General features: G+C 40.3%; 1 protein-coding gene across 3 annotated transcripts in view; it reads right to left on the bottom strand.

Annotated features, from left to right (window-relative positions):
* The window catches only part of RASGRP1 (RAS guanyl releasing protein 1), a 70,811-nt gene that overhangs the window by 13,449 nt on the left and 29,813 nt on the right, over positions 1–27,549 (bottom strand). For all 3 annotated transcript variants that reach the window (XM_063089220.1, XM_063089222.1, XM_063089223.1), the window contains exons 3-9: positions 21,055–21,160; positions 15,187–15,249; positions 14,117–14,248; positions 12,031–12,184; positions 7,762–7,935; positions 6,615–6,731; positions 1,545–1,820 (exon numbers count right to left, since the gene is read on the bottom strand). In XM_063089220.1, the coding sequence (XP_062945290.1) occupies positions 1,545–1,820; positions 6,615–6,731; positions 7,762–7,935; positions 12,031–12,184; positions 14,117–14,248; positions 15,187–15,249; positions 21,055–21,160 (1,022 nt within the window). The remainder of the gene's footprint in view (positions 1–1,544; positions 1,821–6,614; positions 6,732–7,761; positions 7,936–12,030; positions 12,185–14,116; positions 14,249–15,186; positions 15,250–21,054; positions 21,161–27,549) is intronic.

Genomic DNA, 27,549 nt, shown 5'->3' with positions numbered 1-27,549 from the left:
CGCTATTTGCCTTTCCGGGGCTGATGTGTTCGTTCTTGGTTCTTCCTCTCCAGTGGTTTACGCTTCTAGGCTCTTAGCAGTTTATTTTTTAAAATTCTCAAAGATTGGCAGGTGTAACACCTATTATTGCAAAAGGGCAAACATTAATTTTTTTCTTGTTAAAATGTTTTTAAATTTTGGAGAAGTCCCAAGATGCCCTCTTTTAAACTATGATTTAATATCTAAGACTTTGTATAGAGCTTACACTATAGGCCTTATCTGACCAGATGGCCCATACCTCATGTGTTCTCTCCCAAAGCAGACAGACAATCTGAAAAGATGGTTTACATGGTCTGATACTGTTAAAATTTGAATCCAGCAACAGAATCTAGTTTGTTAAATGATAACAGGTATTTTTAATCTCTATTAAGAATTAATGAGTTTCATATATGTTAGAACTATAAAATATTAGAGGAGAGGGAGGTCTTAGAAACAATCTTGTTCTTAACCTTAAGTCTAAGGATGGGCTTCAAAAGGTTTGGAACCCCTTGAAATTACAAGCATATTTTTGAATATATGGCTTATGTATATTTTTCTGGGAAGAAGGTTCACAGATTTCGTAACAAGGTGTATGATCCCAAAAAATTAAGATTCAGTGCATCTTTTTACAAATGATGATGTCTAAGGCAGAGCCTTGCCTAGGTCACCTGGCTAATTAGTGAAAGGGCTAGGTTCAGACACCAGCATTGGACACGAGCTGAATATGAAGTCTAGGGCTCTATCAAAATGCTCCTGTGAGGTAGGAAGAGGATATGATCATTATTCCATTCTACAAAAAAAAGCAGGTTAAAAATTGTATAATTTTAGAACTGAAAAAGATGTTAGAAGTCATCCCAGAGACTAACCTCTCTGAGTTCACAGAGGAGGAAACAGAAACTTGGAGAGCTACATGCCCACAGTTACACAGCTGGTGAACTACAGAATTGCAGGTCTGGAAGGGAGCTCGTCTGATTTCACCTCACACCCAAAGTACAAATCTTAGTCTCCTGCACCACTGGTAAGTGTTCAACTACATTTGGCTTGAATATCTCCAGGAACAGATTTAAACCTGTGGTGGCAGGACCCAAATAATAAACTTGTTTCCTGTTTTTTGTCTTTTCGTTTTTTTTACTGCCTTGCCCTTTGTTTTGTGAAAGCACCCTGTCTCTATCTGTTACCAAGTCTTATATCCTGATTTGCCATCAGCTTCTCCCAAAGTGCTTACGTGCTTTTGCAGAAGTACGGAAACACTCCTAGAAGTCGGCAGGGCATACTGCTTAAGAGCACAGCCTCTGGAGTCCCACAACCTGGGTCTGAATGCAGGTTCTACTACTTGATAATGCGTGCTCCTCTGACAAGTTATGTCTCTGTGCCTCAGTGTCCCCATTCATAAAATAGAGATAATAATAGTGTCTATTTCATAGAGTTTTTATGAGGATTAACTGAGCTAACATTTGGTAAGGTATGTAGAATGGCTCTGGGCACACAGAAAGTGTTTAATAATTATTCTCCAGTAAGAACCTCACCGTCAGCAGGTGCACCAAGTCCTTGTTGGCCTCTAAGGGTGGGGCCACCTCTTGCAGCTGTACCAGTTCATTGATATGATTGTAAAGGGCCAGCAGCTTGTGGACGTTCACCTTCCCATCCTCCAGATAGTCAGGCATAGCTTCATACAGGGAGATGAGGTCCTTGAGGTGCACTCCCAGGATGGGGATCTTGAAGTGGGTGCACTCTCCATAGGCTCGCCGGTAGTTGTCATAGTTTCTGCAGGAGGACAGCAGCTCAGTCATCTCACCTAGAATCTACAAAGCAGAAGAACAGACCAATCACAGGTACCTGGAGGGCAGGTTGTATAGTCTGCAATGGCCACCTTGCTTATTCTCATCCCCTACCATGATTCACCCCATCCCTAATTTGTTGGGCTAGGGGTGATTCTTCTAAAAGTGCAGATTATGACTCCCAAATGAAAATTTCAGCTATGTGAAATCTCACAGAGCATATTTATAAACACAAGGTATGCTTTACTTGATTCTACTATATAACTTAAAATTTTTAAATGATGGTTTTATTTATGACTTTTATATTAAAATTTATTTCTTTTCAAAAATAAATAATAAAGCACTTGATACAAAAATTTAAAAGGTACAAGAGTGTACAGTGAACAGAAAATGTCTCTTTAACCCCTCTCCCCAAGCCATGCAGTACCCTTTTCTAGTGTTTTCTGAATGCTTCCAGAGACGCTGCATTATATAACATAATTTATATAACATAATTTATATAACATAATTTGAAATGTGATGTCAAGAAGTGCTGACTATGTTGTTGGCATGGGGAAAAGCATATGTTTTAAATGTGGAGCTTTAGCAGTCTTGTATGTGCTTATTCTTTAAGAGATACTCTGTGGGCCTTATCTCAAGATTCTCAAACTGGATCTATGTCTAGGAAGCACGTGGCATTCTATGCACAGACTGAAACCCTGAATGAAAAGGACTGAATAGACTAGACCAATTCCCAGCAAAGAAAACAAGAGACGATGAGACAGAGACCTGCAGGAGCCTTCATTAGCACTCATACCCTGCCTGAGCCCTGGAAGTGGGCAGGGCTGCTCACCAGCACAGAAAGGGAGAAGCCAAATGTGGTGTTCTTTCTACACACACCTCATTCAAGTTGGCAATCATTTCACAGATCTTATTCTCCATGTGTGATGATTAGCTTCCTCAGAAACAAAGATGTGGAGTGAAAGATGGTTTGCCAGTCATGTTACCACACAAACTAACCATTTTAGACACTGTGCCCAAAATTCTTTTAATAAAATTGTGGCCAAAGATATACCATTTCTCCATAATGAAGAACTTGAGATTTTGGAGTCAGCTCCTCTCAATCCTTTGAGATATCAGGAGAGTCTCCTCCTCACACACCTCTAGCAAACTGGGCAGATGAGCCTGAGGTATGGAAGGTGGTCACATGACAAGAAATTAACAGTAAAAATGATAGAGATATTTTTATATTCCCCTCAGAAGGTGAAATCAACTACTTGGGGGACATTTGCTTCAACCCTGGACTTACTAATTCACTATGCAGACCACCGTGAGGGTCAAGCAGCTTCAGACAGGAAGCACTGTTGTGGGGACTCCAAGCTGAAGAGGAGCAAGCTCTGTCTTGTAAGCTAAATGACAAAAAGGCATATTTATCTCAGTGACTATTTCCCTCTGTCATCTCTGAGACATGGGCAACCTTTTCAGTTCTACCTTTTCTCAGCAGAACTGTCAGGGAATGAAAAGGTGACTAAAGATCTCACTTTTGACCAGAACAATGGGATGTGGGGGCCTCCCCAGAGGCCCAGCACTGTGATTGAATGCATAATTAATAAGAGATTCCCCCAAAAGGGACTGAACACCTGGGAGAAATGGGAAGGGACAATGAGGCACAGGTATCTCTCCCTAAGAAGAGAGTTGTTCTCCATGCCAGGAGGATTGGGGTTCGAATATAGTAAGGTCCTTTTACATGAGATGAAATGCTCAAAGAGCAGTTGTTATCCAGCCCATGCTCTATATAGCTGCATTTGTATCCTCAGTATATCATAGTGGTTTATATTTATAACAACAGCCCTATGTCATAAAAGATTTAAGTACATTCTGTAAAATTTAATTAATAATGTAGGAAAGTGCAGAGGACATTTAAGGAAAATATTCTATCAATGAAACATCCATTACAAAATGGTATCTGAAGAACTCCAACTCTCTGGGAAAATTCAACTGTTCACATTGTCATTCTGCAAGGGTTCTAGAGAGCCAGGTTTTTAACTTATCACTATATAATTACACTCAATGTGGAAACTGAACTATGGTCAATTGAACCACTGTTCCTTTTGAGAGAACATTCTGGAGCAAGGAGCTGAAGCAAGGGAGTCAATGTTAAAGATGGTGACTCTGGGCCTGAAAGCAGGCAAGAGAGTATGCCTGGGGTCCTAAGGCAGGTGCCAAGGACAGCATCCTCTGTCTGGAAGCAGGCAAGGAGCACACTGAAAACAACACCTCCATGTGGGTGGCCTACCACAGCCACAGCCACTGCCACAGCTGATACAAAAATGGCGGACACCATAGCAGTAACCACAGCTACTGTGCAGGTGGCCTGCCAGACACTTGACTGCACTGACACAAGGAGAATCACCAGCAGAGACTGGAAAAAGAAGAGGATATAATAGAAGAAACATCTACTCTACAATATTAGTGGGGGACCTGAACACTTCTCTCTCAGCATTGGACAGATCATCTAGGCAACAAATCAATAGAGAAACTGTTAGTCTTTAAGAAGGAGAGAACAAATCTATGGTTATTAGAGGTGGGAGTTGGAAACACCACAGCAGTAACCACAGCTACTGTGCAGGTGGCCCACCAGACATTTGACTGCACTGATATAAGGAGAGTCACTACCAGAGACTGGGAAAAAATGAGGACATCTCTCTCCTCAGAGCCCACTTCAGCATAACAGAAGCAACTGCTCTACCATATGGCCAGACATCAATGTAGATGCACTAGAAATATGAAAACCAAAGAAAATATGACACCACCAAAAGAATCCAGTAATTCTCAGATACCAGACCCTATAGAATAGGAAATCCTTGAAATGACTGAAAAGGAATTCTGTGCAACAATCTTAAGAAAACTCATTGAGAAACAAAAAGACTCAGACAACAAATTGAAATGAGAAAAAATATACAGGATATGAAGGAGGAAGTTTACAAAGAGATTGATACCTTAAAAAAGAATGTAGCAGAACTCATGGAACTGAAAAATTCACTCAACAAAATAAAAATCACAACCAATAGCTTAAGCAGCAGGCTATGAAAAGTAGAAGAAAGAAATTTCAGATCTTGAAGATAATGTTTTCAAAATAACCGAGGTGGACAGAAAAAAGGAAAAAAGTTTTAAAAAATGAAGAAGATCTAAGAGAACTAGCAGACAACCTTAAGTGCACAAACCATTCGAATCATGGGTGTTCCAGAAGGGTAGAAGAAAGGAAAAGGCATTGAAAACCTATTCAATTAAATAATAATGGAAAAGTTCCCAGGTATACGGAGAGACATGGACCTTCAGATCCAGGAGGTTCAAAGATTCAACCCCAAAAGATCCTCTCCAAGACACATTATAGTCAAACTGGCAAAGCTCAAAGACAAAGAGAGTATCTTAAAAGAAGAAAGAGAAAAGCATCAAGTCACCTACAAGGGAGCCCCTATCAGGCTAATAGTAGACTTCTCAAAAGAAACTCTACAGGCCAGAAGAAAATGGGATGACATATTCAAAATACTAAAATTAAAAAACTGCCAGCCAAGAATACTATACCCAGCAAGCCTATCCTTCAGAAATGAGGAGAAAATAATGTATTTTCCAGACAAACAAAAACTGGGTTTTCACCACCATATGACCAGCCCTGCAAGAAATCCTCAAGGGAGTCTTGCATCTGGAATCCAAAAAAACAATAATCACTACCATGAATATGCAAGAAAGAACAGAACCCACTGGTAGAACAAAAATCTAAACAAGAAAGAGAAAGAAACTAAATCTTTTTTTCTTTTTTTTTTTAAAGACGACCAGTAAGGGGATCTTAAACCTTGACTTGGTGTTGTCAGCACCACGCTCTCCGAAGTGAGCCACAGGCTGGCCCTAAGAAACTAAATCTTACCACCACAAAAAAACATAATGACAATGTAATAATGCCCCTGCTTTATTTCTGATTTTAGTAATTTCAGTCCTGTCTCTTTTGTCTTGGTCAGTCTAGGTAAAGGTTTGCAAATTTTGTTGATCTTCTTAAAGAATTAACTTTTGGTTTTGTTGATTTTTCTATTGTTTTTTAATTCCCTATTATATATATTTCTGTTGTAATCTTTGTTATTTCCTACTTACATTTGCTTTTGGTATAGTTTGCTCTTCTTTTTCTATTTTCTTAAGGTAGAAGTTTCCATTACTGATTTGAGATTTTTCTTATGTTTAATATAAGTGTTTACAAGGGTAAATTTTCCACTAAGCACTGCATGAGCTCCGCATCCTATAAATTTTGATATGTTGTGCTTTGATTTTGTCTCAAAGTATTCTTTAATTTCTCTGTGATACTTCTTTTAAACCATTGTTTATTTAGGAGAGTGTTTAATTTCCAGGTTTGTGAATTTCCTAAATTTCCTTCTGTTATTGTGATCAGTGAACATATTTTCTATGATCTTAGTCTTTTTAAATGTATTAAGACTTGTTTTGTGGCCAAAAAAAAAATAAAAAATAAAAAAGATGGTGACTCAGAATATTCAGTGGCATGAACATGGGAAAGAGGCATGAACATGGGAAAAAGGCACACAGTACTTCAGTTGGCTCAGTAGGAATGTGTGTACTGACACTGTCTGTAGCCAGACAGAATCACATTCACTCTCAAATCTGTGACTTCCCCATCCTGTGGATTTCCTTAGGGTTTGCCTCCCTAGTACTTTGCTTGGTTGACAGGGGATGATATGGTTTGGAAATGTTCTCTGGATTGCTCCTCAAGGAGAAAACATTGGCACTCACACTCAGAATGCTGCTAAGATCCCCAGAGAAGACAATAGCACTGACCTTATTGATTTCATGGGGGACGTGCGAACTTGTCTCCTTGAGCCTGGAGATTGAGCTGTGACAGAGTCCACCTATCACAGCCATCAATGTATTGAAGTTCTGTAGTTGGTGGAGCTTCTGTGACACAGAAAATGGGTCATAGCAGAGTCATTCATTATACATGTCAGTTATACAGTGAGCATAAAAAGGCTGCCTCTCATCTCTGTGCCATGAGTCTTCCTTATACTGGTCAAACACCAGCAATCAGGTGTTGCAATTTTCTGTCCATTTCTCCCCTTAGACTGGTGGATCGCTAATCTAGCAAGGTGTCACATCCCCCTTCCTGTGTTACAGCCAATTTGTGGACCACCATTTACATCAGTGTTTTCTAAGGATCACCCAAAGTACTTGTTTAACACAAAAATTTCTGGACCTAAACCCAGACATTCTGATTCCCTTGATCTGGGGTTGGGCTAAGATATCTGTACTTTTAATATACCTTTAGTCAACATCAGAGCAGATGGTCCATGTACCAAGCTTTGAGAAAAACTGGTTTAGACCCTCCAGAGTTGGAAGTATATATCATTAAGTATAATCTTTTATTTCCTTTATCCCAAATTTATGAGGCTTTTATTTTCAAGGGTAAGAACTTTGTCTTATCCCCCTGTGCAATGCCAGTGCCCACACAGGACAGTAACTGGGGTAGAGAAGCTAGAATCTCTGGGGAATTTCAAATATGAGTTCATAGTATCTGTTTTCCTCATATCAAATGCTTAACCTCTGCTCTCTTGAACATTAAATGCAACTATTCAGTGCAGCACGGGCTTAAAAACCTAAGACAACCCAGGCTGGTCCAGCTCTAGTAAAACTTAGAATTGCCTTTGCCATGTGGGTCACATTTGGGAAAATAAATGTAGGCTGGTAAGCATCTTCTGAAAAATGATAAAGATATAAACAGATCTAAAACCGTATACTGACTGCTGAGATGGCCTGTGTGGCCCTTTCCACATTGTCCTCGTGGGAGAATAGAAAAGTCACCATATCTAGATCTGGGGACAGCTGATGGCACACAAACCCCAGAAAAAGAGCTCTAAATGACAGACTAGGCTCTGGGGGAAAGATAATTTACCTCACAGCCCAGGCCAAAAGTCTTACTCCAGTCACTTACCTGAGCCACCTGGATGAACTTGATAAATACTTCTGCTCGGAGCTGCGGGGTGGGGCGGCTGAGAACCATCAGTTGTACCCACTGGGAGATGCCATTGCATAGGGCAATGGACCGCTCCATGGTAGGGTTCTCCTTCACACAGCTATTTACAAGGTAATTTTGATAATCGGTGAACTAGGGGAAAAGAAAACCAACCATCAGGACTGCTATACTCTGGTATTCTCGGAGATCCGAGGGGCAAGTCAGCTCTACTCAGTTCATGGCTAGGAACTGCTATGGGACAGAGGAGCTCCTGGCCCTCCTCTCCTGCATCTTCATTACTCACCCAACAAAAATAATGGGAGGAAAATCTTTCTTATTCTACCCACAGCATGGTCTTTCAACATCAAAAGTCATTAGGCACAAATGAATGTGTACACACATTGGTTAATCTAAATACAGTCATGCCTCACTTACCGATGGGGATATGTTCTGAGAAATGCATCCTTAGGCTATTTCGTCGTTGTGTGAACAACATTAAGTATACTTAACACAAACCTAGATAGTATAGTCTACTACTATGGTGTAACCTATTGTTCCTATGCTGTAAACCTGTACAGCATGTTACTGTAGTGAATACTGTAGGCAACTGTCACACAATGGTAAGAAGTATTTGTATATCTAAACATAGAAAAGGTACAGTAAAAATAAGGTATTATAATTTTATGGAACCACAGTCATTTATGTGGTCCATCATTGACTGAAACATTATTCAGCACATGACTGTATTGTATTTGAATAGGTTATTGCTTCCAAATTCTAAGTATAGAAGAAAAATCTCAGTGTTAGTTCCAGTTCTGATGCTGAAGTTAAGGGAATAAAAGATAATTTCCCTCCCAAAAATGAATTCTCTCTCCTTACCTTAAAAATGTGATGATAATATCTGCCTTATCTAGGACATGGAGTTATTATGAAGATCAAACAAGATAATGTGTGAAAGCACTTTAACTTTTCAAAGTGCTACATAAATGTGAGGCAGTGCTAATGGGATAATTATTAACCTCATGCTAAAACAAGCTTGTTTGGATTTCCTTCTACTCACCAACTTGAGCAGAGGCCAAGTGAGCAGGGTACATGAAACTTAGTCAACCATATATTTAGTGGCCACAGTTTCCCAGCTTCACAATGGCACTGAGTATGATTGACAATGAAACAGCATATGTGAAACTGGAAATGTCTTGGAAGATCTGGTCTAAGTGATGATTGTAACTATCTGTCCCTGTCACAAAAAATCCCTCTGCCCAAATAGTATAATTAAAAGGGAGGAATGAATAGCATGCTCTTCTCCAACACTCCTATGGGAGTCTTTGGTGCTATTCCCCAGTTATTTCCAGCCCTCCTGTAGTGGATTGAATTATATCCCCCCAAAACTCCCTGAAGCTTGAATTGTGTTCCCCAAGTTTTATGTATTAGAAACTTAGTCCCCACTGTGACTGTTAAGAGGGTGGGGAATCCTATTATGGTAAATGAAAGGTGGAGCCTTGAAGAGGCAATTGGATCGTAGGACCACGCAGTAGTGAATGGATTAAATATGGTGGTCAGGGGTGTGGTTCTGAAGGCTTTAAAAGAAGAGGAGAGTCTGTCCCTCTCTCTCTCTCTCTGCTTCCACCATCCCGCAATGTGAGACCCCTGGGTCATTGCTGCCACCACCAGATGGACTTTGGACTTCCCAGCCTCAGAAACTCTAAGCAATAATTTTCATTTCCTTTATAAATCACTCAGTTCAGTGTACTTTGTTATAAGCAACAAAAACAGACTAATATACCTCCCCTTCTGAACTCTTCCCTTTGAAAGCAAGTATGTTCATGTGATGTAGTTTAGCCAGTAGAATGTGAGTGGAAGTGATGTGACTTTGGAGGGAAAGATAAAAGAGCCAGTGAATGATTTGCCACGTTGCCTTCCCACTGCTGCAGAGACATGGGAATCCCTGTCCAGACAGAGCTTCCATCACCTGGGTCCCTAAGTCACTCTGATCAGCCCCTGCTGACCCACGTTAGATTTGAAGTATGAGTGAAAAATATACTTACGCTTTGTTAAGCCACTTGGATTGTGAGGGAGGGAGTGGTGGGGGGTTGTTACTGAAGTACACCTTAGTCGTGCCTCAGTAGTAAACTCACTGAGGAGAACTCATAACCTAAATAAAATAGTTGCAAATTAACTGAGCCCCATTTTACTGTGTTGTGATTGTTGAGGGTGGAAATATGTGAGTAGGACCAAAATCACTCCTTAAGAGAGACACGGGAATCAAAAATCTTACTGTTTCTAAGAGAAAGTTGCCACAACTCATTCCAATGAATACATCCTATATATACCTCCCACTATAAATGTAATATTGAATCCACTTGTTTTCTAAAATAATTATTCTGGTAATTTCCTCAAACGTCCCCCCCTGCCAAGTGTTGTAATAAACAGAAAATATCAAATGCCTTTCAATTTACAGCAGAAATAAATTTCCCCTCCAACTTCATGTTGGAGAGAAAATTATTAATTGGTAAAACTGTTTGGAACTTCGTGGGAAAAACAAACAAAAATCCCCAAAACAGTTTTCTTCTATGAAGGGACCATGCCACTCAAAAGAACTGAAGGTTCAAATTGATGTTTTCTTTTGCAAATATAACACTGCTCCACTCCCAGGGACCCTGGCTCAGATTGCTTGTTCTGCACTGGTTTTTCACTTCTGCCTCCCTGATTTGAGTGCTGGCATCTAGCAGACATCCTGCAGGCCTGACTGAGCAGTTTGGCCCTAGCAGAGCCTAGATTTCTAGGGAGATAAATGGCTCTTTTCAGTGGCTCTCAGCTCTGACTGGTATCCTGCCCAGTGATAGGTGAAGCACTGCCAGATGGAAACTCCCCAGGTGTAGCCTCCTAATTGAAGCCTGGGGTTCTGTCTGAGGGTGCCAGTGAAGGGACTAGGGGGCTAGCATATGTTAATGCTTGAAGACTGATTTCCAAGTGGATGCAGGGAGGTTCCTGGCTGGCTGACCAAACAATTGTGTGAAAACAGGAGGGATGTCAATATTATGGAAGAAAATATGAAACAATCTCTGCAACATGGTTTGCAGATCTCCTTCCAGAGATCTCAATAAATTGGTGCTGAATAATCAAGACAGGTATGTAGTCCTAGTCCCAGCTCGGACTGTAATATGCTGTGTTGACCTTCTTCAAGTCAGCCCTCTGGGCCTCCGTCACCTCACATGAGGAACACAGGTCATTCTAAGAAATGCATCCCCCAACTACATAGCCTATTTTTAGAGCAAAGCTGAAGACTATCTGTTGTTAGGGGTGAGGGTCAAGTGGAATGAGAGTCTCCTTTCTCAGGAAAGCATATTGGACATTGAGGGTCTGTTGGCATCTGACATGCTGACAAGTTCTCTTGTCAACCAATGTTCTTTAGGGATATCACATAGGGAGTTTTAAGGATTACAGTGATAGGATGCACTCTGAGCTCTTTCTGTTTCTGATGATGAATTGAAATTTCTCTCCATCACCAGTACCTTTGACTCTGCTTAGTTGCCCCAATAGCAAGGTTTGGGTCAATATTGTTTATCTCTAGAATCATGATGACTGCTGGGCCAGTGCCAGTTCAATGTTTAGGTTTGTTCTGGGCTAGACCAGCAGTACCTACTTATTTTAGGATTTCCTAGAACCATTCAAAGCCTATCCTACTATAAATTCAAACTCTGAAAGGACATATTTCTCCCACCCCCAATCTTTTTTTTTCTAGGAAAAATTTCTGGAAGCCTGATGATAATCAGGGGTAAAAGAGGGTGTGTGTGTGTGTGTGTGTGTGTGTGTGTGTGTGTGTGTACACTCACATATGCATGTGTGCAGGCTGTCATGTGATAATCGGGTAAAAGGGTGTGTGTGTGTGTACACTCACATATGCATGTGTGCAGGCTGTCATGTGATAATCGGGTAAAAGGGTGTGTGTGTGTGTGTGTGTGTGTGTGTATACACTCACATATGCATGTGTGCAGGCTGTCATGTGTGCCCACTGGAGGCGTGGGATGGTGTTGGTGGGCAGGGAGGATGGGAGGTGGGAGAAGCATAGCCAGAGCAACAACACAATTTAGGTGGTACTGATTTTCCAAACTATGTGATGCCTAGTGGGAAAGCCTACTAGCACTGAGGGGGACCTCTAAGATTAGAAGGTGGGTAGGCTGTTGACTTCCTTTGCTTATTTTCAGAAATGTCCCAGGGAAGTTTTTCTTCTGCCCCTTGGGTACATACGGATATCCTTCGGAAGGACTTGAACTCAAGGTAGGTGAGGTGTTCGGATAGCTCTTCTGGTTCCAGATGGTCAAAGAGAAGGGAGACTTTCCGTTTCTTGCTGGTGTTTGATTTTATCCTTTGAGTAAGTTTCCTGGACCAGTCGCGGGAATTGCTTTAATTGGGAAATGTGAAAGGGAGAAGATGGGGAAAAAGAATAAATCAAAATTGCTTTTTGCAAGTAAATAGTAAATCCATTAATGTTTCCCACAAGAATATACAAAGCACCATTAGCTAACTTGCCTTGGCTAAAACAGTGCATTAACAGTTTCCTCAAATCATTTTTTCTATTGCAGCAACCAGGAAGTCTTGCTGGTTTTCAATGAGCCATCTGAATGTGCCATGGGGAACAGAGTAGATGAGTTTACTTTAAGGCAGTGGGAAGGACTGCGTCTCAGGTATCAGTCACAGAGTCCTTGCCTTTGGTCCTGGCTTCCTTGTATAGCTCCTGATATGTCTGCTCTCTCCATTCCTCCTGGGTTCCTACACTGTCATGAGGGTGATAGGGACTCTGTCCTATTGGAAATCTCAAGGTAATGGGGTAGTTTTCAGGACAGAAGAGCTCAGAGAATTAAAGAGAGAAGCTGTCATGCTGCAGGGAATCACATTTAGGAACATCTGATCACTCCGGGCAGAGTTGTGCCTTTTCTTCAAATGTCCCCAGTCACTGAAATGACCAAAGAAGCCCAGCTGACCGTAGAGTGCCCCCTACCCCCATATTTTCTTGTAATCAACCTATGTGTTTCTTACTCAGTTCCAATTTCCTACACAAAGAAAGCAAAGGGAAACAGCCCAGTTTTGAAAGGCAGCAGGTTGCAGATTCCTCTAGATAAAAGGATTCTGTGGTCAAATGAGTTTGGGAAATGCTACAAATTCTATAGCCCACTTGACCAATGAGCAAGCATATTACAGACTTTGAAACGGACTGAAAAAGGAAAATTTAACCTATCATTCCTCAAATATATCTGGTCAGGTAATATCACATAGACTAATTCCTGAGGAACATACTGTGGAAAATATTGGTAGAAGAAAGTCAGCTAGAATATATTGGGACAAGGAGACATGGATTTAAGAACTGCCCTGGGCACTAGGTTCTTTATCTTTAAAATGAAGAAGCTGTTACTTTGAAAAGTCTCTTTTATCTTTCAGGTTGTATAATTCTAAGCAGAGAAGTACAGAGAATTCAAACTGATGAACAGATTTGGGGGGGGGGGCTATGGAATGTGATCTTGAAATCATTTCTATGCGGCCAAGGCATAGTGCAGCTTCTGCTCTGCCACTAACTTAACTAGCTTTGTGACCGCAGATGAATCACAATCTTGATGAGCCTCAATTTTCCAGTCAGAAAAATCAGGATGTTGGATGAGATGATCTCTAGAGTATGTTTCAGTTCTAGAATTCTATATCTTAGGGATAAGTACTATTCCAAAATACAGCATTCACGTTGTGAAAACCTAAGCCTACAAAGTGTGCATGCACTCCTTTCCCCCAAATTAGGAAAGACAGTCCATTTTTCAGAGTGGGCCAACCTCATAAGTAAGAAATCCAAGGAATAATTTGCAATATTCCTGAAATCCCTTCCAGCTCTGGAAGTCTAAGTGATTTGCATATACATCCAAATATGTTATAAACCCTCTGCTGAACACATTATTCAGCAGTCTCTTCAAGTTTAGGGATGCCTGCTGGTATTAGCTGCTGAAGAAGCCTGAGTTCAGTCACTGTACTTTCAGCTTCTCATGACTGGGGGTAAATTTTAGTCAATATCTTGCTACCTGATTTTTTTTGACTGAGGCTTACTATCATTATTGTTATTATTTTGCTCTTGGATATTAGTCACCTAGAACTTTATCACCAGGGAGCTTCTCTACTTTTAAATGTCAAGCTTTCACTTTGGTGAGGCAATATGAACTTGTCTGTTTGAGGGGTTTCTCAGAGGAGTGAAAGAGAGCAGTAGGCACCACTGGGAGTCAGAAGCTTAGCAAAACAGCTGGGATTGTACAGCAGGAGGGAGGTGCTTTCAAAAGATTAGTCAAAACCTTACACTCACATTTGAGTTGTGTCAATTAGGCGGCAGTGTAACTCCTCACCATTAGCTTTCACCAGTTCCTGAAACTCCTCCATAGTGTTTATCAAGCTGGCATCCATTTTAAACATGATCCAGAATTCTGTTATCCAGTACCTACATGGAAGGAGTTAAAAAACACCATCCAAAACTGAAGCCCAGTATTCACAATCTGGTGGGCTTCCAAAGGAATTTGCTGGCACAAAGAGGTTCAGAAAGAGACTGAGGCTGATTTGTCCTTCTATATAGAGGGAGCTAGGGTGGGGGCAGAAAGGGAAAAAAACCACCTACTACCAATCTTCTGTCCCTCCACATACAGAATGCTTTGATAGGATAAGGCACATCATAATCACAGGTGCTGTGACGAAGATTTAGGCACAATCATATGCATCAGAGATAATTATAGAGAAGTATAGACAAACCAAATGTCTAAAAATGGGGCAATGTATCTGTAAAATTATGCTTTATCATGTTAGAATATATGACCATTAATAATAATGTTTACAAAAAGTCTTTAATGACTAGAGAAGATTCTTTTGATATAGGACATAAAACTTTATATATATATTTTGATTTCAACTATGTTTTTAAAAATCTGCATGATAAAAAGACAAAGGAAATATTCCAATAATATATAGTTGGATATGAGTGGCTATTATTATAGTTATATTCTTTCCTGAATTTTCAAACTGTTCTACAATGAACTATATTACTTTTATATTTAGGAATAAAAATAAACAAGAGATTCTTCATTATCTCTGTATCCCTCTCTTACATGGTTTGATACCAAAATGTTATAAGTTATAAGAATAAAAAAAATTGGTATAAAATATTAAGCTCAAGTATACAAAACAAACAAACAAACAAAAAAACACTGTGTTCTGTTGAAGAATTTCCAGTATTAAGGACTGTTGTTTCCCGTCTGTCCAGAGGCATTCTATGGATGGTCAGGAAGGGAAAGGCAGGAAGGACCAGGAAATAACTAGAGTCCTCTTGCTTCAGCCTTTTATTTCACCCTGCTCCATAAAGTCTCCAAGTTCATGAAGAAATATTACCTTACAAAATAGCAGATCTTCAGGCAAAGCCCTGGTGAATTATTTGCCAAGGCATCCTTATAAGTAGAGCTGGGGTTAAGGGAAATGGAAGACTTTGTTACAGAAACCCAACAACTTTTCATCTTTGGAAGTATTTGCTAAAACTACTCCCTAAAATAATTTTTTTAAAAAATGAAAATGTGGTGCTTTATCTTTCTGGCCACAGAATAAAAACCACTTTGATATATGTAGGTGTATGCTTATTATCGCCTAGAAGGGCAATGATAGTAATTTTCTCTCCAGCCCAGGCTGAAATGGCTTATGGGAGGGGGCTTCACATCTCTTCTGCAGAAGTAGAACTAGGAAGTCAATAGTGTGGAAAGGTCCCTGCCCAGGTGACTTATAAGAAGTGAAGAAGTGGTAAATGGTCTCTTGCCTGTGCCCAAGAGACTAGGAGTCCAACTCAGACAAGGTAAAAAGTCCCTTTTGTCTTTTAAAATATTTCCAATAACAATTTGTGCAGTGAATTATAAGAGAAAGAAATACATATTCAGATATATTGTCATGATAATTAGGAGTAATGTGAAAATTATAATATGAGTACTTCAAAAAGTTTGTGGAAAAATAGAATTAAAAGATGATATGAATCTTTCTATGAACTTTCTGAAGTACCCTCGTATATATACCTAGAAGATTCAGTAGATTGAAATTTTAAGTTGTAATGTCAAGTTAGACAAAGCCATGTGAATAATCCAAAATACAACTGGAGATCACCTTAAGGATCCTTATCATTGTGAATATTCCAAGAATATGAAAGAATAGCAAGATTTCATCAAGTTCACATGTCTTTAGAGCCACATGGAAAGAATAAATAAATATTCATTTATTTTAAGAGTCAAAGAAATGAGAAATCCAGTCTAGTGATGAACCTGGGTGGGTCATGCATCTTCATCAACACACTGAGGAATAGGCTGTGTGCCCCACAAGGCCATGCCCTCTTCTCTTTCTAAAAGCTGTGCCAAAAGAACTGCGATACAGGCTGCAGTGCACTCCAGCAGAGCCCACGAGAGGACTCCAGTGAGCAACCTCCAGAGCTCTCAATCACCTGGTGCTGGAACTGTTTGTCCTTCAGTGGCATGGTATGTGCATTTTAATCGTAGGAAAAAAAGTGAAATATAGAAAAGTAAAGGAGAGTCAAAATCATAGTACTGATTTTTTTATTAGGAAGGAATCTGTGCATTTTGAAGTTTTATATGCCTGTAATGTTTAGGAGCATATTAGAATAATAGTCTTAAAACTTCAGTTTGTAATATATAATTAAGTGCTTTGGACTTCTAGTTTTAAATTGAAACCTTATTAAGTTTATGCATCGCTTTGGAACATCTAAGATAACATTAGCTTTACTATTTATAACTTTAATCTATCAGAGTTATACAAAATTGTTAGAATTCAGGAAGGTATCTGAAGCATTTAAAAATAATCTAAAATGTAAAATGCATAATCGTAGTTTAAAACCATTGGAAATATTAAATTAACATTATTCAGATGAATTAAACATTTCTCAAGTTTCCTTAAAAATGCTTGCTGAAATGTGCTAGACTTATAGAAAGAATAATAAGATTTGCAAGCTACACTTGAAACCCTAAAGAACTATGGTTGTGAAATTTGTAATTTTAATAAAATGAATTCTAATTTAAAAAATTAAATTTTAATAGATTTACTGCCTATAAAATCTGTCCTTGAGATCAGAGCAATAAAACAAAATAAAACAAAAACAAAAAACTCAAAACTGCACATATCAACAAAGGTAATCAAAATAAAAATGAGCCCTGATGCCTGCCTTTCTCCAGGTATAAAAGGTAGAAGTGAGGATGAGGTGGCTTTACATTTCTTCATGCCGTATCACTAAGAAAATGCATCGCTTCAATGCATAGAGATTCGAGCATAGGGCGATTCTAGAAATATGCTTCTCAGAGTCTATATTTTTATTATTTGTTCTAGTTGAAATTTTTATTCTTCCTTTTTAAAGGAACAATAAACCACACTTTTAAACAAAAAGAAGACACGAAAACCACACTTTTAAAACAACTAAGAGTATATATTAAATCAACATGGTGACTTTTACTGTGGTGTTTACCTTCCTCCCAATGCTACTTATCCTTCCCTTCAAATGTCTATTCTGACATTGGCTGGGTGTGGTATAATGTCATCTCTGTAAGTCCAGTCATATGAGTCTACATATGAGTGCTGAGCTGGGAGGGCAGTGGGTGGGGGTCACATTCAGAATGCCATTCAGAAAGGCAGAAGCCTCCCGAAGTCATTAGAGCCCCTATGCCATGGCAAAGGCAGACCTCAAAGTGAGGCAGGGCACCCTCTTTCTGACTTTGGAGATGAAACAAACACCCAGGCTGAGTAATGAGAGGCTCAGGAAGCTGCTGATCTCTGGGGTAAACTTCACTGTTTGCTGGAAGCCTCAGACTCCACACCTTTTTCTGCTCTTCATAGCTAGTCCAGTTCTGACTGTACTTCTCAGGCATTTCAACTACTCAAAGCATGTTTTTAAATTTCTCTCTCTCTCTTTTAACAATGGAAACACAGGAAACCATCTGAGCTATTTAACTAAAAATTGTATTACTTCCAGGTCAGAGAACAAGGAAACTAAGCGTGAAGGGAAGAACCATTTTGCCTTCAATGTTTAACCTGGCTGTCTATTACAGGGAGTCTCATTTCATACTCCCTTCTTAGAATCCATTCCCCACCCCAGGTTACTTTTTACCCTGAGCAAAGCCTAGGTATCTCAACTAAAAGTTCTGGTAGATACAGAAAAAGGAACTCAATGGTTTGCACTCATAATAATGCAACATTTATTGTGTCCTACCATGAGGTGGCCACTAAGCTAGAGAACAAAGATAAATAAGCCTTGATCCCTGCCTCCAAGGCACACAATCTAGTGGGTAGACAAGATGCAGATAGGTAACTTGCATTACAGTATATGTACTTTTAAAATGTATTTTAAAATATATTTACATTTTTTCTTAAGGTAATTTGTAATATAGTTACTTTTTCAGTACCCTTGTAACCTTTTATATTACTAACACAATTCAAAGCACAGCAACCAAACACAAAGGTTTTGCAGTTTACCTGAACCAGTCACCTACAAAGACCAGAGTACATAGGTTTTACATTGCAAAACTTACAGACTGAAGTTTAGGTAGATACATTTATTTAGCTAACAATAAAAACACTTCACACTCTCTGCAGTCGAAGATGAAAAGCTTTTCAAGGCAGATCACATCCAGGCCAAGGATATGAGAGACACTTTGACTTAAGCAATACAAAACAAAGTCATAGGAATTCAATAGATTTTCAATCAAGAATACTATTTTTAAACACTAGAAGTATTTTTAAAAGGGCGGGGAGGCCTGAAAAAGTCAGGAAAGGCTTCACAGAGGGATCTTGAAAGAAAGAGTTGGCTAAGAGGCAAAGAGGGAAGAAAGGGCTTTTCGGGCATAGGAATTTTGAGAGACTCCATTATGTGTCTGGTATGTTGAGAAGTTCAGTGTGGAGGGGAAAGGGTTTCTGAGAGAGCTGCAGGATGGGGCAGGAAGGACTCAATGGGTCAGACTGTGGAGGGTCTCTTCCTGGCAAGCTGAGGAGTTTGACATGATCCCTGTAGTTTTCAGAGGCTCTGAAGGAATGTTCTACTCAATTTGCTTTTTAGGAAAGAACTTCAGGAGGGAATAATGAATCGGGGGAGAGATGTAGATGAGAAGACCAGTATGGGACAGAGGCCTAGGAGAGAGGCAACAACGACTTGGACTAAGGCAGTGGCATGTGAATGGAGAGAAGAGACCATATAAGAATCATTTCTGGAGTAGAAACCCTAGGACTGGGTGACAGAATCTGTAGGAGGTGAAAGGCAGAGAGGAGTCAAGAGCACTTCTGAAGTTTCTGGCTTAGGCAGTTGGACAGGTGATAACACCATTAACTGAGATGGAAAATGAAAAGACAGGTGGCAAAGCAGAATCCGTGCAGTAGTAGTTGGGGCTGGGGTAGTGAGCTAATGAACATATTAAGGTATTCGAACATATTATGATTGAATTGTCAGTAAGACAGATTAGTCCAAAACTTAAAAATGGTTCATGTTAGAGAAATTTAGACTTGAAAGTATCATCAGCACAGAAGGATGGAGGTGGAAATCCTGGTGAGAAATCACCCACAGAAAGGAAGTCGGGTGAGAAGAAAACCAGGACGTTATCCTGGGATTTAAGTGGTGCTCAAAGAAAAAGCTAGATGAAAAGCTGAAGACTGACAGCTGAGAGGTACGAGAGCCAGGAGAGTACAGTTCCGGGAGCCTTGAAGGAAGAGCTGGGAGAGGCAGGGGGTTGTCAGTAATGCCCCAGGCTTTGGGGAGGGCAGTGTAAACAGGAGTGGAAAAAGCCACTGGGCTTCACAATTAGGAGATCACTAGTGACATCAGGGGAAAATTTGAGTACTGGGGTAAGGGCCACAGTTGAATTAAGGGGTAAGTAGGAGTAAAGAGATTGGAGATAGTGAGTACAGACTATTTTAAGATATTTTCATATCAAATTTCTAACCCCAACAATGGAATGAAGGGGAAGTAGGGTTAAGAGTTTATTTTTTGCTTGGGGAGAGCTGAGCATGATTTAGGCTGAGGAGCAGGGGCCACTGCAGAGGCAGAGTTTGAAAGTATAGAAGAGAGAGAAGATTGCTGGTGGAGTATGATTCTATGAGAAAGGGGCAGGAGGATGGGAAGGGGAGAATGGGACCCATCCACTGTGTGGGCAGCCACCCAGTGGTGCACCAAGGGCAGACACTCCAAGGACAATTTCATCCTTAGGCCAACAAACAATTTTTTAGGGAGGAGTGTTTAATCACTGACATTGTTTAGAATCACTGGGACATGGAGTTAAATAAAAAGCAGACAGATTCTAAGTTGGTTTTATTATGGGTTTAAAATTCTCTGCAGATGATGTCTATACTTATTACCTGCACCTCTTATTAAGTGGACTGCTCCCTATGCCCCACCCTTAGTATGCCTCTGGAAACACCTCCTTTGAAATGAGAGGTAAAGATTTATGAGTAGGTTTAGACAAGTGATTCTGTTCTGATGGCTTTTATTTTTTCTACGTGCCCAAAGATGAAAAGAGGGGAGTTAGGAGAGTGCTAAAGGATTAGATCAGCCACAAGTCGTGACTCAGTACCAGTGACCTGGGCACCAGGTGCTAAACGGTCTCATCCCACTTGCAGCCTTTTTTTTTTCTTGGGGGCAGTGGCTTATAGTGTCATCGGTGAGCAGGAAAAAGCAGGCACTTTCTCCAACTGCTTGATTCACAGCCCATAAAAAGTAAAAATCCAGCAGGGTTTGCTTGGCACATAGTCAGTGCTTCTGCTTGAAGCAATAAGGTACCAGCAGATTCTCCAGATGCTGTGGCATTGGGAAGCTTTCTTCAGAACCTGGGGAAGGTAGAAGAATTGGACAGGAAAGCCAGAAAAAAAAATGTATCATTTGAGTCATGCTTGTGCCCTTGGTAATTTGCATAGGAGAAATATGAATTTTGACTACAGGAAAAGTATTTTTTACTAGCAAGAGATCCTGAGGTTAATGTTTGCATGTTGATTTCTCTGACCAGCCCTCAGAGCAATCAGGATAAGTAATATTGCTTCACCCAACAGAAGATACATGAACATGTATGTATGTCCACGCACACGCACACACACACACACAATACCCCTGAAAGGAGGTATGAACTCATTTACCACTAGGGTTATTCCATTCTAAACCAATCAAAACAAAAGCGTACTTCAAATTTCAAACTTTTTCAATGAATCCATTTTGGGATTGCCAATCATGGTGCTAAAGGATATAGGGTGATAACTTTTTGGAGCAGCTCCGCAGAGGAGATGATAATCCGGTGCATGGTCAGCATGACACGCAACAGTTGGTTACTTCGACACAGGTTTCCATCTGCATCTGAAAATGTAAACAGCAGCATCTGAATCAGGCCCCGGGAGAAATTAGTTAGCTGGTGGGACACCTGGCAATGGCCATTCACCCAATCAGGGGTGAATGGCCAGGGGGTGGTGCTTTTCCTCCACTGCCCCTAGCACCACACATCTCTCCTTCTTTGCTTTTCTTAACCTCCTGCTACATTCTCCCCTCCCAAAGTGTCAATTTTGATGCTCATGAAACACCCCACCCCAAAGGAGGTAGAATTTTGAGAAAGGAATGAAGTCTGATCAGTACACTTGAGTCTCTATTGAAAGCAGAAGCAGATCCAGGTTTTGTGGGCCCTAAAGTTTGTATAATTGGTGGTAGTGGTGGTGGGTGCCGGGGGCGGGGTGTCGGGGGGTGGTGCTCAGGGAGAGACCTCTCTAGAGTCAGAGTGAAAAAAGTTACAGTTTTAATAGATTGCAGTTAAAATATCATACTTGCACAAATTTTATGAAAACATATGACCATATAAATACATTTCTAGGGCCCTCCCATCGCTTAGGAAAGGGCTCATTCAAGGTGCCTTGAAAGCTTCCCTAATTTTATGATTAATAAACCTCTGGGTGGAAACAAAGGAGGAAAACTATAGGCAAATGCCACATTTGAAGATTGTCAGTGGATTACAAGCAACCATGATGATTTATATCGAAGAGCAAGGTGAGCTAGGTATTCCAATTCCCAGCTGGTACCAAATAATAGGATGCATTATATACATTGGCACTGGGTATAAAGATCCCCTTCAGTGGTTTTCAAAATCTTTTAAACATTGATGGCATGAAGAGTCAGGGGCTGTGGTCATTCACTGTCTTTCCCCATGAATTGTACTACCCATCTCCCCGGCCAGCTGGCTTCCAGTTGGGTTCAGCCACTGGGAAGCATCAGAAAGAGATGGGGGAAGAGAGAAGTCAGAGATATTTCTTTCTCATTCCCTCTCTGCTTTGACACCAGCTAGGGAAGTAGCTACATGTTTCTTTGATGATGATCCCACTGGTTGTCCCTTCCTTTACAGCACCAATTCCCACCGGGATCCAACAATATTAATCTCCTTTGACCCACTGGCTAGCCCTAAGGGTGGTGATGACTTCTGACTGTTGATAGTCTCTGGGTGCAACACGCTCATCTCTGTAAGTATGCCCTTCATGAAAGTGTCTTCATTTATTCAAGGTGAGTGAATTCTGTTCCTGGCTGGGAATTTAAATGTTTCAGGGGGAAAGTATCAAATGAAAGAAAATACATGAGTTGTTTTATCATTGGTATTGCTCTTTAAAATACATTACACACGAGGGGTTTTCATTTTTGTTCTGTTTCAAGTGTACCAAATGGTATATGAAGGACATAGTGCATTTAGGCTCAGGACTCAAAAGTCCTGGCTTCTCAAATGATGACCTAAAGTCACAGTTCATTGAGAAAATATAAGTAAACTGACAGGATCCCTCACCTTCCCATTGCCAAATCCACCAATTTACTGGCATCCTGTTGCCCTTCCTGCCTGCCCTCCCATTACCACAGAAGGCTTTTCAGAGGTGAACACTACCACTGTGCTCTGGGCTTCTCCTTTCTCAAGGATGTTGATTGTGCATCTGTCACCTTTCTCTCCTGCAGTATCAACTTCTACTCTCTCTACTGGTTTACTTCCATTGGTATTCAAATATGCCCCAGTATCTGCTATTAAAAACAAAATGAAATAAAACAGAACCTTAAACTCTCAGCCTCTCTAGTGACCTCTCCATTTCTCTGTTCCCCTTTTCAGCAAAACTTCACTGAATGGGAGTGAATGGAGGCTTTCTCGCCTCCCATTCACTTTTTAACCATTCCATTTTGACTTCTGTCTCCATTATTCCACTAAATCTTTTATTTTCAAGGTTACCAATCATTTCCGCAGTGCCAAATCCAATAGTTATTCCTCAGTCTTCATCTTTATGATGCATTGCATTCAACCCAACACAACCCAAGTAGATGACTCTTCCCTGGAACACTTTCTCCTCTTGGCTTTTACAACATCACGCTCTCTCAGCTTCTCTCTCAGGCTCTTCTTCTGTCTCCTCTTCCTCTGCTTAGCTTTTAAATGTCAGCATGCTCTGTGGCTTAATCCTCCCACTTCTTTTTTCTAACAATTTTTAAAATTTAAAACTTCTTAACTTTTAAGTTAAAAAAATAGTGGCCTCATCTAGTCCTTAGGTTAAAATACCATCTATTTGCTGATGAGTGCCAATTTATATCTTCAGCCGTGACCACCAAATTAGTATGTCCAGCACCCTACTTGGCAAGTCCACTTAGATGTCTAAGTTCAAACCAAAGCCATTCAAACAAAACTCTTGACCACTCCCTCCCCGCCGTTCATTCCTCCCCCATTATTCCTCATCTCCAGAAATGGCACCAGTAACCACCCTTTCAGTTACCCAAACTAAAAACCTTCACTTCTCACTGCCCCTCACATCCAATCCCTCAGGAGGTCTTGATTTTATTTCCAAAATATATTTCAAGCCTGTTCATTTCCCTCCATCATTGCAATTGTCCTAGCTGTAGCCACCATGATGCAATGACCTAATTGACCTCCCTGTTTCCACTATTGTCCACCTACAATCCAGTCTCCACAGAGCGGCCAGGAGTCAGCCCCTAAAACCCATAAATCAGGTTGTGTGCTTAATACACGTCAATGGATTCCATTATACAGTACTTGGAATAAAACAAACTCCTTATTGTGGCCAATGGAGCTCCACACATCTTGGCCTCTGTTAATACTGCTCTCTTAATTTCGTACCATATTACTTCTCTCCACACCTCTGTTTATACTTCAAACACTCAAAGCTTATTTCTACCTCATCGCCTTTGCATTTGCTGTTCCCCTCAATGTGGTCTTCTTGTGGCTCGTTCATGTCATTTAGTGCTCAGTTATAATGTCACATCCTTAGAGAGGTCTTCCTTAAACTACCTAAGGTAGCCATTACCCTGCCTGAGTTTCTTCACAGCATTTATCACCATCTGAAGTTATCTGGCTTATTTATTTAATTTTTTATTTTCTGAATCTCTAATAGAATATAAGCTTTATAAGACATGAGTCTTGTCCATTTTTTCCACAGCCATATTTCCAGGGCCTGGAACAGTGCTGACAATGTGGCAGGTACTCATTAAATATTTGTTGAGTAAATGAGTGAACTGTATCAAATAGGAAACCCCTTTTCATGTCTCTTTGGAAATTAAGTTTGCTTTTGTCATTGGCTACTTCACTGATGATATATAATCTACATACTTATTTTTTTCTTGGCCACAGTTTGCAAAAGAAACTCAAGGTTTCAATTTGGTGACTCATTTTTTATGAAGTATATACATCTAGCCTGGTTATAGTTTTGTAGATCTTTCATTAATTCTTCTAAACTTATTCTCTGGTAAGGTAGGATTAGTATGGCCTTGTTTATATTTTCTGGCCCACATAATTTCTGTAATAATTATCTCTTGCCACAAAAATTCTGCATCACAAACTACCCCCAAACTCAGTGACTTAAAACAGTAATCATTTATTTTTGCTCAAGTGTCTGTGAGTTGGCTAGACTTTGCTGGGGACCCTAAACCACATGCCTCTCACCTTGCTAGGGTAGTGGGGGTAGGTTCTTCTCATGGTGACATTAGGACACTGCAGGGTAACTGGAAATATCCAAGGCATCTTAAGCCTAGGCTTAGAGCTGGCATGTATCACTTCTGCCTCATTCTGTTGGCCAAAGCAAGTCACACTGCTGAATCTAAAGTCAAAGGGCAGAAACTTCAAAGTCACATGGAAAGCATCACTGACATAGAGGAGGTTAAAAAAAAGGGGTGAAAATGGGGGGGGGCAATAATACAATCAAACCTATTACAGTTACAGGGAGTGACTTTTCAAAGCAACATTTGGCAATATAGTTTTTATAATATACCATTCCTCATGGGTAGTAGTGTTCATATTCCTGAACACTATGGTGAAACTATGGTGAAAAGCAGAAGAAACTATAAAATATATGTGTAGGGTATGCATTAGGATGTTCACATGAGCTATGGACACAGGCCCAGGCTTGTTCAGTATGGACAGCATCTAAGACTTGCTATCTCCACTTTCCTTTATGGCTGTCTAGCATCTTTCCAGGGATGCTCATATATGAGAGAAAGGAGCTTTAAAGTATCCTGGGTGAGATCAAAACTAAGTGCCATATGAAAGGATCAAGGAATTAAAAGGGTTTACCATGGAGAAGACTCAGGGGAGATGTTAGTATTGTCTTCAAATATTTGAAGTGTTTTTTGTGCAAGACTGCTTAGATTTGTTCTGTGGGGGCCACAAAACTAGCACCAGAGCAGATGGATAGAAGTTATAGGAGACAGGATTGGGCACAACATGTCATAAAAAATCCTCACCAACAATAGAAGCCTTCTTATCATGAAGGTATTCAAGAGGAGGCTGGAGAGGAACACTTAAGAAGCATAAATGTAACTGACACAGCAGGCATCATTTATTGACACCCTACTAAATACAAGGGGCTGTGCTAAGCACTTTAACAATGTTATTTCCAATTTCCACAACCCTGCAATGTTGGCGCTGTTCATAATTTACAGGTGAGGTGAGGAAAATTAAAGCACAGAGAGATTAGGTAATTTTTTCTAGGTCAAAGAGACAATAGGTGGAAGAGCTAGGATCTGGCTGGCCCCAGGTCTGTTTGATTCCAGAACCCTTGCTCTTTCCCCTACACCTAGCTGCATTCTGCATGGCCATTTTTCGGAACAGGGGACTCAAATGTTAAATGGGAAGCTAAAGTAGATGACCTTTAAGAACTCTCCCAGTCCTTATGGCTACAAGTCTAAGAGATGCCACTGGGAAAATGAGTCAAAGCCAATGTTCGTTTGGCAGAATAGATTTTGTACTCTGGTGATTTCTGGAAAACTCTTGTAAACCTTGGTTGATTGATATTAATCTTGAAAGTTGCCTTCAAGAACCCAGGGTGCTATGCCTGAGATTCACAATCACATTCACACATCACTTTTACCTTGCACCTCTTCTTCCACAAAGTTTCACTGATGTTCCCTCACATGCTTTCTGTGGGGGTGAGTTTGGCAATTGGTAAGGCCAGTAGGGAATGACTCACTCAGCAAAGGGAAGCAGAGATGGGGTAAGGGAAAGAGCAGAGACAAACACTCTAAACCTAGCCCAGAACTCCATTTCCTCTCCCTTCCTTGTTCTCCTTTTTCAACAAGAGAATGACTCAGCATAGTTACTTACCCTCATTCCCACCACCATCTCTCCTCTACATGACCTTCAACCTCTATATGACCTCATCTAGGATGCATCCCCTTCCTGCCCTCATCCCACAGAGCATGCACTTCCTCCTTTTAGAGAGGAAGAGCCTCCCTTTGGAAGGCAGATTTTCAAAGTGGGTGGTCAAGGGGGATCTACCTCTAGGCTGCTAGATTTTATTTTGATATTTTGATATAATTGCTATAAGCTGATTTAAATATTTCAATGAATAATTCCATTTTGTTTTCATCTTTAGGCTTTAAAAAATACAGAGTGTCATACTCAAATTCTAATAAGTAAAATGTGCAATGCATAATAAAATACGCATATTTTTTCATTACCATCTGCTTCCCCTCACACTTTCAGGGAAGAACTTCTTTAAAGGCTTGAAACCTCAGTGGGGTACAAAATGACAATTTTACACAGGCTACCAATTACTTGGGGGAGTAATGTATGCTGCTAGAAAAGTGTACTAATTAAAGACTCACCCAACCTGTGGACCATTTGCTCAATAGAGCAAACAGAAAAGCCATGTGGGTTCTGGAGAGTCATTTGTCTAGGAGCCAAGAACCCATTTTCCACCATCAGACTCAGTGCTGGCAGTAGCTATATTTTATGGAGTCACAGAATCTCAGGGTGGAAAAGACTTTAGCCATCTCTTACTTCTACTTATTATCTAATGCATTATTTCTTCTCCAGAGCACCACAGGTAAGTGGTTGTCTAGCCTCTGATTATACCTTTCCAATGAGAGGATACAGCTCCCTAACTATTCTATATAGCAACTCTTCATTTTACTTTAATGAAAAAAAAAATTGACACCATTAACCAATATTGATAATGAATCTACTGTGTGGAAAGTACTAGGTACTAAAGGATATCTGAAGAGCTATAAGAAACCCCTTGTCAATGAGGAGTTCACAATCTAGATACACTCAAGACACCTAATAATATCAGGCAGTAAATGGTAAGAGTGAAACCCATGGAGACCACGCTAAATGATGGTAAGGTTAAGACAAGGGGGAGAGCCTATCCAGTGTGGTGGTTCAGGAATGATCATTTGACATCCGTGGTAAGGTGAACTGGAACTTCAAGATTTCAGAGGCTATCTGGTCC

Source organism: Cynocephalus volans, chromosome 3 (genome assembly GCF_027409185.1).
Source record: "Cynocephalus volans isolate mCynVol1 chromosome 3, mCynVol1.pri, whole genome shotgun sequence".
In the NCBI taxonomy this organism is placed as follows: domain Eukaryota; kingdom Metazoa; phylum Chordata; class Mammalia; order Dermoptera; family Cynocephalidae; genus Cynocephalus; species Cynocephalus volans.
Note: the sequence above shows the minus strand (reverse complement) of the source record. Positions and strands in the feature narration are given on the sequence as shown.